This window comes from Cryptomeria japonica, chromosome 4 (assembly GCF_030272615.1).
Source record: "Cryptomeria japonica chromosome 4, Sugi_1.0, whole genome shotgun sequence".
Taxonomy (NCBI): domain Eukaryota; kingdom Viridiplantae; phylum Streptophyta; class Pinopsida; order Cupressales; family Cupressaceae; genus Cryptomeria; species Cryptomeria japonica.
Genome location: NC_081408.1, coordinates 126728622 through 126744121, shown reverse-complemented (window position 1 = coordinate 126744121; position 15500 = coordinate 126728622). Strand labels below are relative to the sequence as shown.

Sequence of the window (15500 nt, the reverse complement as noted above, 5' to 3'; positions counted from 1 at the left end):
TGCAAGTGGATTTGGTGGGTGAGGGAAAATAGGATTTTATTAAAAATAAAAATTCATTTATTTCAATAAATGTGTGCAAGCTGCATTTGTAGGAAAATGCAAGTGGGGGGGGGGGATAATGATTTAAATAAATAAATGTTAATTTATTTAAAAGAGGGAAAAAAAGGGGGATTTAATTAAATAAATTGATTTTATTTATTTAATTGAATGGAATTTGATTTAATGAATGAATTAAAATAAATTGAATAATTTATTTAATTAATAGAAGAATGTTTGGAGATGAATTAATTAAATATTAATTTAATTAACTGATGGCTAGTGGAATTTTAATCAAATAAATAACTAATATTCATTTAATTAAGCTGGACAGATTTGTGTGACTACAGTATCTAATTGTGATTTTGTTCATTGCCCTAGAATCAGTGCATAGCCTCCATTTGCCATCCTTTTTAGGGGCTAATACACTAAGGACTGCGCATGGGCTCTTACTCTTTTGGATTAACCCTTTGTCCAGTAGATCCTGGACTTGTCTTGTGACTTCTGCAGTCTGAGTAGGGGTAAGCTTATAAGCTTCTTTGTTAGGTAGAGAAGCATCAGGTATGAAGTCAATGTGATGACATATATCTTTTAAAGATGGTAGGACATCCGGCAAGTCTCCTACAACTACATCTTTGTTAATGTCAAGAAGTTCTTGCACTTCTCTCGATACCTCCTTAGTGTTTTCTTGCTCCTTGGGCTTCAAGATTAAGGCATAGGCTTGTTCAGCTTCCTTTATGGTTTCTACGATCTCCCTTTCTCCTACCAATAACACCATTGGTTCTTTTTGTTTTCTTCCCTCAGGTCAAGTAGTGGTCATGGTGTATACATTTCCATCCTTGTTGATGGTATAAGTGTTTTTCATCCCATCATGTTGCGCCTTGAGGTCATACTACCAAGGGAGACCTAACAATAAATGACACACATCCATGTCTGCAACATCACATAGTACTCTATCCCTATATCCTCCTATAGAGAAATTGACCCAAGTTTGTTCATTTATGAGGGTTTGTTGGCCTTTGCTAAGCCAAGATACATGGGATGGGTTGGGATGGGGTAACTTTACAAGTTTGAGTTTGTCTACCATTTCTTTAGATACTAAATTCTCAATTGAATCAGAATCAACAACAAGTCTATAGACCTTACTGTGGCTCTTGCACTTTATTCTAAACAGTGTCTTCCTTTGCGGTGGTTCTTGCGGTGCTGGTGTCTTCAGCAACATCCTCTTCATCATTAGGCATACTCCTTCTTCTGGATCCAAATCCTTTGAAGGTGAGTGGGAACTTTGTGCATCCTCCTAGATCAGGTTTTTTCTCCTATCTCCCTGTGTGTTTGACCCTGTCTTCTCCAAACATCTATTGGCATGGTGGTCTGTTTGGTTGCAATTGAACTACCTCATAGGACCTCCATTTCTTCTGCCAAATCTGCCTCTACTATTGGATCTCCTGCCTCTATATCCACCTCTAGAATTCCTCTCTCCTTGTGAGTTCTCTTTGTTTGATTCTCGTTGGGGTCTAAATTTTTGTCCCCTTCCACTAGACATTCCTTTACCTCTGTTATTAAAGTCCTTTTTTCCTCTGCCCCTACTATTCTGGCCTTGCCTCCTCTTGAGATTTTCTTCGACCTTTAGTGCCAATTGATAGAACTTTTGCACCGTCTCTCAGTTGCAAAGATTTAGTTTATCCTGAATGCTTACCCTCAGGCCATTCAGGTATCTAGCTACCTTCTCAGTGTCACCTTCCACTGTCTTCAATTTCAGACATAGCCTTTGGAATTCCTCAGTATAGCTATTGATATCCATCTCTTTTTGTCTCAAGTTCTATCATTTTTTATGAAGCTGTACTTCATAGTCTTTAGCTACATAAGTTTCTTTGATCTTGGTAACCATCACCTTCCATGAAGTGATCATGTTCTTTCCTGCCTTCACCCTTTCTCCTTGAGTGAAGTTCCACCAAGTCAAAGTTGCACCTTTCAATTTTGTCTTTGTTATCTTGACCCTCTGGTTCTCAGGGATCTCATCACATTCGAAGAAACCTTCCAATGCATTCACCCATTCCATGAATAGGTTTGGGTCCATCTTTCCACTGAACATGGGCAAGTCCTATTTACTATCTAAATTCTGTCTAGCCATAGACTTGAGGGCTTTCACAAGGTGTCTTTGGTCTCCAGGAATTTCCTCTTCCTCTTCTTCCTGCTCTAGGGTCTCCTTTTCTTCTCCCCTTTCTTCCATTAGACCTTCTTCCCTCCTCACAATCTTGCCTTTCAAATTTCATAGTTCAGTGCTCAATCCTTGTACCATCTTTGCAAGTTCAACATTGCTCACCTTCAAAGGGATCCTAAGGATCTCCTCCTCTCCTTCTTGGTTTTGGTCAGACATGTTCAACTACTTCTTCCCTTAGGCTTCGCCAAAGATCTGATACCACTTGATGCAGAGGATGTTAGGGGAAGCACAATCAAGCCCTAACTCCAACCTTTTGCAAGAAATCAATTCCCTTGTTTGCTCTGACCCAATGAATAATGTAGCCTTACTTAGCATGCTAAGGCTAATGACTGATAAGCCAAATTAGAAAAATGTGATACTACTCAAACCCTTCAATTTAGGGAGTGGATAGGGTTCCCCTCTCTTATTTCAGACTTGCTTTGATCAACCAAGTTTATCCCTAACAACTCCTAGACCCACAACACCCAAATGCAGCTTGCCTGTTAAACCAAACTATTTTCTGTTTGTAGTGCCCCCAGCCACTATTTTTGGCAAAAAAGCCTCAAATTATCCAAAGGATGAAGAAAAAAACTATAGACTAAAGTACCCTTTATTGAGTACCTTCAGACTCCAAAAGGAGAGGCTCCAACTCCTCTTGTACACCTATGAACTGTCTAGACCAGATAGGCCTAATAGGGTTTATCAGGTCTAGTTCTAGGGCAACAACCTACAAATGAATACACTTGGATAAATGGTCATCTATTATGGTTCTGAGTATGTTCCTACATACACAATCCACCCTTGGATTGGTTCAATCCATTCTTGGAGTCTTTCTACACTCCTACTTCCTAAATTTTGAGACCAAGCACATGGGCATGCTTGGCCTAGGGTATGGTGTGGAACCTAATTACTAACACCTTCCAAGCTGCAATTACTAGTGTCCAAACATACATTGCTCTAGCTTGAACTCCTCTAATGGTCATTGTGGTCCAATGCAGGAATCTCAAGTTAGAGCCATTTCTAGATGAAATCCTGACTTCACTTCACCCTGGTTGTCAGACGAGAACAAAGAAATTTCTAACTCAGATGTGTCCACCTAGATCCTAAGCTAATTTAAACAAACTAAATTACTCAACTCCTAATTTACACACCCATGCCAAGTCCTACAAGTATAATTTATTAATTTTACAAGGAAAGGATGTTCTGTGAAACCTGCAACTATATTTTATTCACACCAAAAGTTTGATTACATTTGTTGAATCATTTGCCTCTCCTCTGGAAAATGATTCAAACATGTTCATAAATGTCTCCTTTCAACTTCCTCAACCTAAATTCAAACTAGTTTAGCCGTTGGGAGGATTGGGGAGACTGAATTCCCTTTCGGTTACCATTTCTGGCAGGTTGGTAATCTCCATTGGGCTATTGGCATAGGTCAAAAACATGCCTTTCGATACCTGATGACAATTTTTACAATTCATGCAGTTCTATCGGGTCATCAAGTTAACTCAAAAATAGTGTTCCCGATGTCCGATCACAACTCTGCTAGTGGTGCGTTCCTATCAGGTCTTCAAAGTAGCTCAAAAACTCCCCACCCGATGTTTGATGAAAAGTCCTCAAGGTGGTGCGCTTTTCCATCAGCTCTTTGGAATAACTTCCAATGTGCTTTGCCGATGCTCAATGATACTTGAACCCAAGTCCACCTTTCCTTCAGGTCATCGAGATGACTTCCAGACAATGTCTTTGATAGCTGATGCCAAAACTCCAAGTGTGTTGTCTTATCGAGTCGTCAAGGTAAGTCAAGATCCTCGACTTCTGATCCCCCATGCTGACTCCTTCCATATGCTACTGTATCGGGTTATTGGGTGGTGCTCACAGCTACTACACTGATACCCGATGGAAACTCCTTTGGAATGTCATTGCTCCATCTGGTTATCAGGTGGTGCTCAAAATAGCTACATTGATACCCGATGACAATTCTTCAAGAAGGCGACTCTATCGGGATAAGTTACACCGATAGTGCAACTTTTACACCTTTTTGCAACATTTGGTCTATCGACCATTTATGCATTTTTTTGCACTCCAAAGGTTTTGAAGTGAACCCTAAGCACACCATACACACACAATTGACTCTTCCTAATCTACCATAGATCCATTGACCAAGTTTGACCAAGTGGTCTATAAATGTACCATCTTGACAATTGGCTTTATAGAAATGGATCTTTATTACAAACATGAAAATGGAAAAGGGGTTTCATTTTTGGGGTGCCCTTGCACCAGTCTTCTATATAAGATGGTTTTTCTCTCATTATCAATCCTCCTAAGGACTCCTAAGATCCTCCTAAGTTGTCCGAGTATTCTAATCAAGCCTTTTTGCGATCAAGCTATCAACCACATTTCCATTCTTTTTTGAGCTCTTGTGCACACATTAAATCTGAGAGAAAATATATCAAGCAAAATCAATGGAGATAGGAATAATACATATTCAAACCCTAGTGAAGATGTGATGGTATAATCTTTGTGATTTTGTTGATTTGCATTATCATAGGTAATCTTCATATGTTGTGGTGGATCTTTGTTGTTGTTAGGCTAGGGTTTTATGGTTGAATTCATTTAGTCTTTCAATATTGTTGTTTTTATTATCTAGTTTTTACCATACACAATGTCGACTAAGATATAGTTTGGACCCAAATCAATACCATAAATAAGAAACACCTCCAATAATTACACTTCAATTATCCACAACATGCCACAACCACTAAGAACGTCACATAACATGAAGAACATCACCAGACAAGGAAAATCTTGGATAATGCACACAATAATCAATGTGAACCACCAATATGCATTAAAAATTATCTAAAGACATTCACAAGCAACATGAATTGCATCACAACAACTGCAACAACTCAAATCACTAGAATCATCATCATCTCTCTATCGGAGCTCAAGAACATCAACATAAAAGACTATCAACCATAAAGATTCACTTGTGGATATCCAAATCAAGAACCAGCCTAATTGAGGACACACATCAACATCCAAAACACATTCCACACATCCATAACCAAAAATATAGCAATTTTGGAGCAATACAAAGCACAAACCAGATTACCGGATAACGCAAAAAACTGCATAACATCCCCAATACCATATCTTATAAATTAATCAAATCATCATGTGAATCTCTAAAAATAGGAACGAACTATCTATAGACAACATACAAGAAACCCTTTAAATTGCATAAGCTCATCCACAATACACAGGCTAAACCAACTCATCTAATCAAACCACAACACTGGAATACACATAAAACTTTCCAACAATGACCCCCTTTTCCATTGATGGCAACATATGAATGTGAAAAATAATCAATGAAAAGAAAAAAATCAACTCATAACAATCTTCCTCAAAATCAGAATGATCTTCTCCCCAAACAACTCAAAATACTTCAAGGTTTTTCACATCCTTCTTCCCCTCTTTAACATCAAGGACAAAGGCTCAAGAATTAGGCTTATCTCCCCACAGATATGAACATAAGAACCACCAAAATAGACACTAAATACTCCCCCTAAGTAGCAACTACACTCATCAATCTAGAGCATAACATATCTCTATGAAGTTCACCAGACTGATGCAAATCCATGCTCCTTAGTTCTCATCAGGAGGGGAAATTACCCCTAACTTCTCTCTGAGATAATAAAATATATCTTTAGGTAAGGGATTTGTAAATATATTTGCAATCTATTTCTTTGTAGAGACATACTCCAATTTGACTCCTTTTTCATTCACCTTCTCTCTCAAAAAATGAAACTTGATTGATATATGCTTTTTCTTGGAATGCAAGATCAGATTCTTTGAAATATTGATAGCACTTGAATTATCATAGTATATGATGCACTGCTAAATGGACAAGGTTAGTCAATGATAAATAACACAGAAGACAAGAAAATCGTTAGTGTTAGTCAATCAAAAACTAATCTAAATAGGCATATCAAAAGAGACACTAAAATCATGCTAATATATCTAACTAATGAAACAAAGATAATGAGGCATCTCCAAATGCCTCTTAGCATGTTCTTAGCTCCTTCTCCCTTGTTCCTCTCCTCTCCAAGTTCCAAAATAGTGTAGCTCTCAGTAGCTTTTTGCACTATGGATGCTTATGGAGGATTGAGATTGAAATATTGCTCTAAATGTAAATAAAGAAGCTAATATTAAGCTATTGATGCTAAAATGATTTATTTTAACCAAAATGACAATACATGAGTTTTCTATGCTAAATGCTCTCTAAAATGCCTATAGGCTAAATGCATACAAGTTTTCAGGATCTGGATTATGAAGAAATGGGTTCTATTTATAGGAAAAATGGAGCAATGGATGGTTGAGATTGAGTAATCTCAACAAGGGTCAGGATTGAATGATTTCAAATCCATGTGAGGGCTTTCAACCCAATCCCATGATGACAAGTGTCAATGTGAGATAGGTTGAGAGGAGAGGGAATAAGCATTAAATGCTTGATATGACCTTGGGAGTTAAAGTCAAGGCTGGTTGAATGAATAAACTCTTTATTTAAAGAATAAAGCTTGTATTCAATGGATAAACTCTTGTGCAAATGTGAAAAGGATGAATATGGTCAAAACAATAAATGTTTGGGGAGACAAGTTTGAAATAACCATAAATGGTTATGTAAGAGCCATAAATGGTTATGTAAGAGCCATTAGTGGTCTTGGAAGACTTTGGGGGTTGATTTGTTTGAACACACAAAGCATTAAATGCTTTTCAAAGACTTTGGAGTCTTTGAGAAGTGACTCCATTTTGCTTAGGAATGTGACAATAATTAGGGGATGGATTAGGCTAATTAGGAAGGGGTTAGAAGAATCTAGAAGGGGATTAGATTTTGCAAGTGGATTTGGTGGGTAAGGAAAAATAGGATTTTATTAAAAATAAAAATTCATTTATTTCAATAAATGTGTGCAAGTTGCATTTGTAGGAAAATGCAAGTGGGGGGGGATAATGATTTAAATAAATATTTTATTTAATTTATTTAAAAGAGGAAAAGGGGATTTTAATTAAATAAATAGATTTTATTTATTTAATTGATTGGAATTTGATTTAATGAATTAATTAAAATAAATTGAATAATTTATTTAATTAATAGAAGAATGTTTGGAGATGAATTAATTAAATATTAATTTAATTAACTAATGGCTAGTGGATTTTTAATCAAATAAATAGCGGATATTTATTTAATTAAGCTAGATAGATTTGTGTGACTACAGTATATATCAATAGGCTCATCATAAATAAATCCTATATCCTTCAACATCTACTTCATCCAAATTACCTGTGTACAACTGATAGTAACAACAATGTATTAAACCTTTGTAGTAGATAAAGAAATAGAATTTTGCTTCTTACTTGCCCAAGAAACCAACTTCTTTCCTAAAAAGAATATACCACTTGTATTACTTTTTCAATAATCAACATCACCTACCCAATCAACATCTATAAAAGAACTCAAAGTAAAGTCATCATTCTTAGAATAACAAAAGCCAAAATCAATTATTCCTTTCAAATATTTGAATATCCTTTTTATAGTAGTAACATGAGATTCCTTAGGATTAGCTTGAAATCTCCCAACGTGACACACATCATTCATTATATGAGGTTGATAGTCTAAGTCAAATACAAAAAACCATGAATCATAGATCTATATCTATTTTGATTAGCTTTCAGAGAGTTGTCATTCTTTGTCAGCTTACATCTAGTCACCATAGGTGTACAAACATGCTTAGAATCCTCAAAACCAAATTTATTCAACAATTCCTTCACATACTTAGACTGAGATATAAAAATACCTTTATCCAACTAAGTAATTTTTAATCCCAAAAATAATTTCATTTCACTAATCATAGACATCTCAAATTCATTTTGCATCTCTTTAGTAAATTTTTAACATAGATAATCATTTCCTCCAAAGATAATGTCATAAAAAAAAATTTAACAATTAAGATATTATTTTGATCAATTTTTAAATAAAGATTATTTTGAGTAGTACCTTTGTTGAATCTAAGCTTCATCAAATACTTATCCAATCTAGCATAGCAGGATCTAGGGGCTTGCTTCAATTCATACAATGATTTATTCAACCACCAAACCATGTTCTTTTCATCTGTCAACTGAAATCCATTCGGTTGCTCAATGTAGACTTCTTCTTCCAATTCTCCATTAAGAAAGGATAATTTGACATCCATCTAATAAACCTTGAAATCTTAGTGAGCAACATAGGCAAGAAATAGTCTAACAACTTCAATTCTAGCTACCAAAGAAAAAGCCTCCTCATAGTCAATTCCTTTCATCTATGAATAACCTTTTCAAACAAGTAGACTAGCATTATTTCAAACAACTTCACCCTGTTCATTCAAATTATTCTAGAATGCCCATTTAGTTCCAATTACATTTTTATCCTTAGGTCTAGGAATGAGAATCCATGTATTTTTTTCTCAATCTGATTCAATTCTTCTTCCATATAGCTTTAATCCAATTTTCATCTTTCCAAGCTTCGTCAACATTCTTAGGCTCAATCTTAGAAATCAAACAAATTTCTTTAGCAATTTTTCTTGTAGTCATAACACCTTTATTCTTATCACCAATAATCTAGTTTTCTTAATGATTCACCCTTATATACCTAGGAGTTTTATGATTTTCTTGAATTTTAGGATCTTGAACTCTTTCTTCACAATTAACATCTGCAACTTCTCCTTAATTCTCTATCTTTTCCATATCAACCTAAACTTTTTTGGGATCTGCACTGACTTTCTTTTATCTGAACTATCATCCTGATCATCAGAATCATATCTACAAGATCTAATCTATCTTATATGTCCTTCATCAACCTTCACATTAGCACTTTCAACCATCTTTCTCAAACTTTTATTATAACACAAGTAGGCCTTAATTTTAGTAGAATAATGAAGAAAGTTTCCTTCATCACATCTAGCATCAAAATTTCCAAGATATTTATCTCTTTTGATATAGTATTTACAAATTTTTGCTAGTAGATTTCCAAAATCCATGTGAATGAATGCGTTGTTTCTGGATTTGATTGTGTGTGTTTCTTCATCAGTGTTTCAGATCATATAGTGATCCATCATTAGGATGATAAAGAGATTATAATGAGAAAAATGATACAAGTTGCAAACCAACACCTATTTAAAAGAGCAAGGCAAGAGGTGTCCTAGAATACTACAAGAGGAAGTAAGGAAATAATAAAGGAAGAAGCAAGAGAGAACAAAAGGAGAAATATAACAAAAAATAAAAATAAAATGAATATATATATATATATAAGAAAATAAGTAAATGTATACATATATAGTAAATATTTATAAAATAGTAAATAAATAAGTTAACATTAAAAATATATAAAAAAAATTAAGCATAAATAAATAGCAAGTGATTATATATATATGAAAGTAAAAATACAAATCTAGAAAAAGGAGGAAATAAAGAAAAAAGAATGCACCGATTAATGCACAAGACCTAAGTGTATGCATGTATATACCTATACATTTATACATATATACAAAACAAGAAGACATACAAAGACAAGGCCACCTACAAAACCTCACACACACCAAAAAAATAAATTATATATATATAAACTCTGTGAGTGTGAGTGTCTGTGTGCATTTACTACAAAATTTTTTGAAATATCTAATAGTAGGAGCATGACTAAATCATAAATCATAAGGAGTCTTACCACTATGATATTTGGCATTTACTTAGTTAATAGTGTATACTGCAGTACTCACAACTTTTCTCCAAAATATATGCAGAATATTTTGTTCAATCATCATGGTTCTAGTAACTTCTTGAATTGTTCTATTCTTCCTCTCCACAACACCATTTTGTTGTGGTGTCCTAGGAGCAGATAGTTGTCTCTTAACTCCATGCTCTTCACAGTATGCATTAAACTCACCGGCAGTGAATTCTCTACCTCTGTCAGATCTCAGACACTTTAGCTTTATTCCAGTCTCAATTTCTACTCTAGCTTTGAAAACCTTGAACTTTAACAATTCTTCAGACTTCTTTTTTAAGAAAGTAACCCACATCATTCTTGAATAACCATCAATAAACAACATGAAATACATATCACCCTACAATCTTCTCACTGTAGGACCACATAGGTAAGTATGGACAAGATCCAACAATCCATTATAATTATACTGTTTGTTTTTATAAGTAACTCTTATCGGTTTCCCTAATTGGCATTCCTTACATACCGGATTAGGATTTATTAACTTTGGTAGATCTCTCACTACATTGGTAGAACTTATTTTAACCATGGAATCAAAATTTACATGACACATCCTTTGATGTGAAAACCAACTTTCATCAATTTGAGCAATCAGACAACTTTTACCACTAGCATTCAAGTGAAAGATATTACTTTTAGTCTTTGTACCTCATGCAATCTCAGTTCTTGAGCTACTCAATATCTCACATTTTCCATTCTTGAATTGTAGGTTGTATCCCTTATCAACCATTTTACCAACACTCAAAATATTATGCTTTAAACCTTCAACATATAACACATCATCAGTATTATGCTTACCATCAAGAGAAATAAAATCTCTACCATACATTACACAAGCTTTGTTATCAACAAATGTTACTATACCACCATCATATCTTTCCAAGTTCACAAATTTACTCTTATCACCTATCATATGATGAGAACAACCACTGTCAATTACCTATTTGTCTTTCTCCTCAACCTTAGCAGCTAAATCTTTCTCCTCATTAGTGCAACTTGTAGAATCTATAGTTACAAAATCATCTTCCTTGATACCAATGAACACAAATTCATCTCCTAGATTACCCTTATCTGACTCATCATTTGTCACACCTTCATCAATATTATAATAACACTTCTTTCAATATTTAGGCTTATATGGCTTAAATGACTTCATAGGATTTCCATTGCTTTCTGGACACCTCAATGCAAAATGTCCTATCTTATTACATGAAAAATATTTAAAAGGTAGGTTCCCTTCATACTTACCAACACCTTTAGGCAACATTCTAGCAATGAGTGCTTCAATCTCCTTAAGCTCTCTTTCTTCATCTTCCATCTCTTTAATCCCTTTCTCATTTCTAGATACTCTTGTATAACTTTCTCCTAGATCATATCTTTGCTTCCTTGAAATAGTAGCTTTGAATGCAGATTCAGTCTTAGGAAGAGGGTCCCCAAACTCACTTAGCTCAAAAGCAGCAAGCTTACTAGCCAACATATCTCTTGTCACATTTTTCATACCCTAGATCTCAACACTTTAGCAATACTCTTAGACTCTTCAAGGACTTCACTGATACATCTGATTCCACACACAAGTTGATTCACTTTCTACATAAAAGAAGTAATATTATCATCTTCACCCACCTTCAAGCTCTCATAGTTTCCTTTCAAGCTCTATAACTTAGTGACTTTCACATGACTATCACCTTCATTCAAGGTCTCTAAATTTACCCAGATCTCATGAGTGGTTTCAAGATCCATCATGTTAGTCATTTTAGAATTTGACAAGGCACTCAAAAATGCTTCCTTGGCTCTAATTTTGAATTCTACTTCATTTAACTCACTCGAACTAGAAGGACCATTCTATGGAATATTGTAGACATTCTTAGTGATCTTCCAATACTCTTCTCCAATGCATCTCAAATGAACTTTCATCTGGCTCTTCCAGAGAGTGTAGTTCATTCCATCAAATCTTTGACTATCCTTCTTGAAAGCAAAGGTTGCCAACCTAAATCTGGTCAAGTGGTCAAGCTTCTTTTAGAGGATCTAGATCTAATACCAATTGTTGGAAACAACGTACAAAATTGAGGGAGGGAGGGGTGAATCAATTTGTATAAAAAACTATTGCAACTTAAACCAAGAAACATATTTGATAATGAATAGTTAACACATTAAACAACACCACATCAATAACACACATAAAACCAAGATTTTTTATGTGGAAAACCCAGTTATGGGAAAAACCATGGTGGGAACCTACCAACAATGAGATAATACTCTGTTAGGAGAAATGTGAATATTACAATGGGAATGCACATGCATGTAGGCACACTACCTAGAGCTCACTACAAAAAATAAGAAACCCTGAAAGGCTACAACCTTAAGGGAAGGCTCACTACCTTAAAAAGGAAGTCTCATTAACTTACAGAAACATTCAGACTACAATTCAGATAATATGAACTTTGAAAATAACATCTCCATATGGTTGAGTATAGTTATGGTTAAGGACACAGTCTGCTCTACAACATTTCCCTTCTCCATACTTTCAAAATTTAAAATCACTTGTTCACACATCAAATTCACATATACAATATAGAAATACATCTTACATAATTATTACATATATTTATACAAACCCTTAAACCTATATTTCAAGGTCGAACAAACCCTCAATACAAATTATTAAATAATATCCTCACATGCTGCAATAAAACATGCGGACCAAAACAATGTCGGCAAAGACATAGTATGGACCCAAATAAGAAACACCTCCAACAATTACGCCTTGATAATCTGCAACACGCTCCAACCACCAAGAATATCATTTATAAAACGAAGAACATCACCGAACAAGAAAAATCTTCAATAAAGCACACAATGATCAACACAGACCACTAACACTCATAGAACATGATCTAAATACATTCACAAGCAACATGAATTGCATGACAATTACAACAATTCGGATCAACAGAATCATCATCATCTCTCTACTAGAACTCATGAACATCAACAACATAACTGACTTTCAACCTGAAAGATTCACTTGTCGATATCCAAATCATGAACCAAGCTAACCGAGGACACACATCCATGTCCAAAACACATTCTGCACATCTGCAACCAAAGATATAGAAATTCCAAAGTAATATGAAGCACAAACCAGACTACCAAATAACACGAACAACTGCATAACATCCCCAATACTGGATCTCATAACTCAATCAAATCATCATGTAGGCCTCTAAAAATGGGAATGAATCATCTAAAGACAAATTACCAGAAACTCTTTAAATTGCATTAGCTCATTTGCAATACATAGGCTAAACCAACTCGTCCAACAATCTTCTCATCAGCAATGTCCACATACGTTGACATCAATGGGAACACATCAATGACAAAATATCAACCAATATCTATACACACACACACATACACACACAAATACACACACACACATATATATATATACATACATACATACATACATATATATATATATATATCTTTGTGTGTGTTTGTATATATATATACATATATAGGTATACATATATATATATATTATATATGTATGTATATATATATAGATATATACATATATATATTCATATGTGTATATATATATATATACATATATATGTATATATACATAAATGTATATGAATATATACATATACATATACATATATATGCATATATATACACACACATATATAGATATACATATATCTATATATGTGTGTGTGTGTCTATATGTATATATATGTATCTATATATATGTGATGCACACACACACACACACACACACACACACACACACACATATACATACATATATAATATATATATATATATATATATGTATGTATGCATATCTATTTATATACATATATATATGTATGTATATATATATATATACATACATATATCTATGTATATACATATATACATATATACATATATACATATTTATACATATGTATACACAAATATATGTATGCATATATATATACATACATATAGACGTATATATATGTATATACATATATATATACATATATATATTTATACATATGTATACATATATATATGTATATATCTATACATATATGTATAGGTATATACATAGATATATATACATATGTATATATATAATATTATATTGAAACACTATTTCATAACTAACATTCAAGTTCTTTATAACTAGTTCTAAGAATTTTGTAATTGCGACATCGTTTTTCTTATTTTGTGAAGGTTATAGACCGAAGTTTTCATAGCCCGATTTTTTTGCCTGTGAAGAAAGATTATATCAAACAATATCAGCAAAGAACAAAATAAGGAGACCATTGCTAGATTGTGGTCTAGCTTGGAAAGAAAAGGTGATAGAAAATGTTATTGTCCCTGCAAAAATTGTAAGGGCCGAAAGGCTAGAAGACTTCTAATCACAACAGCTTAGAAACATTTTAGGCATCATGGTCACATTGAAGGCGGACATGATTATCGTCCATTGGTAATTTGTTCATTATAGGGAATAAGGTCTTGTGATTTATAAGCTAAACTGATCAACGACGGGTCCAACACACCACTGTGTACATACAATATGGCCTTCTATCTAAAAGGTGGTCCCCAAAGAATGGTAGGGAGTGGGTCATTTAACAGTTTATATGTATAAGAAATCACTTGATGATGAGATCATGATCATGGTTTATTTATGCTGATCATTTTTATATAGGTAGAGCACCCTCGGGCACATGATATGGACTGCCACAACCCAAAGAATGTGGCTTTCCAAGTGGAAGAACATGGAGGTGTAATATTGAAGCTAAAGATAATGATCCTATGGATGAAGATGATCATGCAAAAAAATATATAATTGAAGATGATGGTACAAATACATTGTCGATCCACAACACATTTAGTTCTAGCACAACTTCTCATGGTGATCAAGATGAATTTGATGTTATTCATGATGTACCTCTACTTGAGAAGGCATACGAGCCCCTTTATGAAGGCAACTAAACAACTCTTCTCTATGTTGTATTGTTGTTGGTGAAGTTGAAGGTTATGAACAATTTATCCAACATAACAATCCCACGTATGTTAAGGTATGCCATATATGTCATCTTTTTTCATCTATTTTTGTTATTTTTTCATTATAGTTAATAAAGGGTGAACCATGCACCATTGAGATTCTTTATATTAACAAATTATATTTTTTTTTGTAGATTGATAGGTGAGTTTTTGTTACCACCATCAAATATTCCACCTCCCTCATACCGAGAATTATTTGCCAGTATGAAAGATATTGGAATGGAGTATCAAGCAATAGATGCATATAGATGCATATACCAATGATCATATTATATATCATAAACAACATGAATTTGTGACAGAATGCCCTGAATGTCATATGAGTAGATATCAAATAGATCAACTAACAAAAAATGTGTCTCGCAAGGTTGTTCGTTATAT

General features: G+C 33.9%; 1 protein-coding gene across 1 annotated transcript in view; it reads left to right on the top strand.

Moving 5' to 3' along the window:
* The window catches only part of LOC131074154 (cytochrome P450 76T24-like), a 96020-nt gene that overhangs the window by 74350 nt on the left and 6170 nt on the right, over positions 1-15500 (top strand). The window contains exon 4 of the mRNA XM_059218899.1: positions 1211-1308. Coding sequence (XP_059074882.1) covers positions 1211-1308 — 98 coding nt within the window. The remainder of the gene's footprint in view (positions 1-1210; positions 1309-15500) is intronic.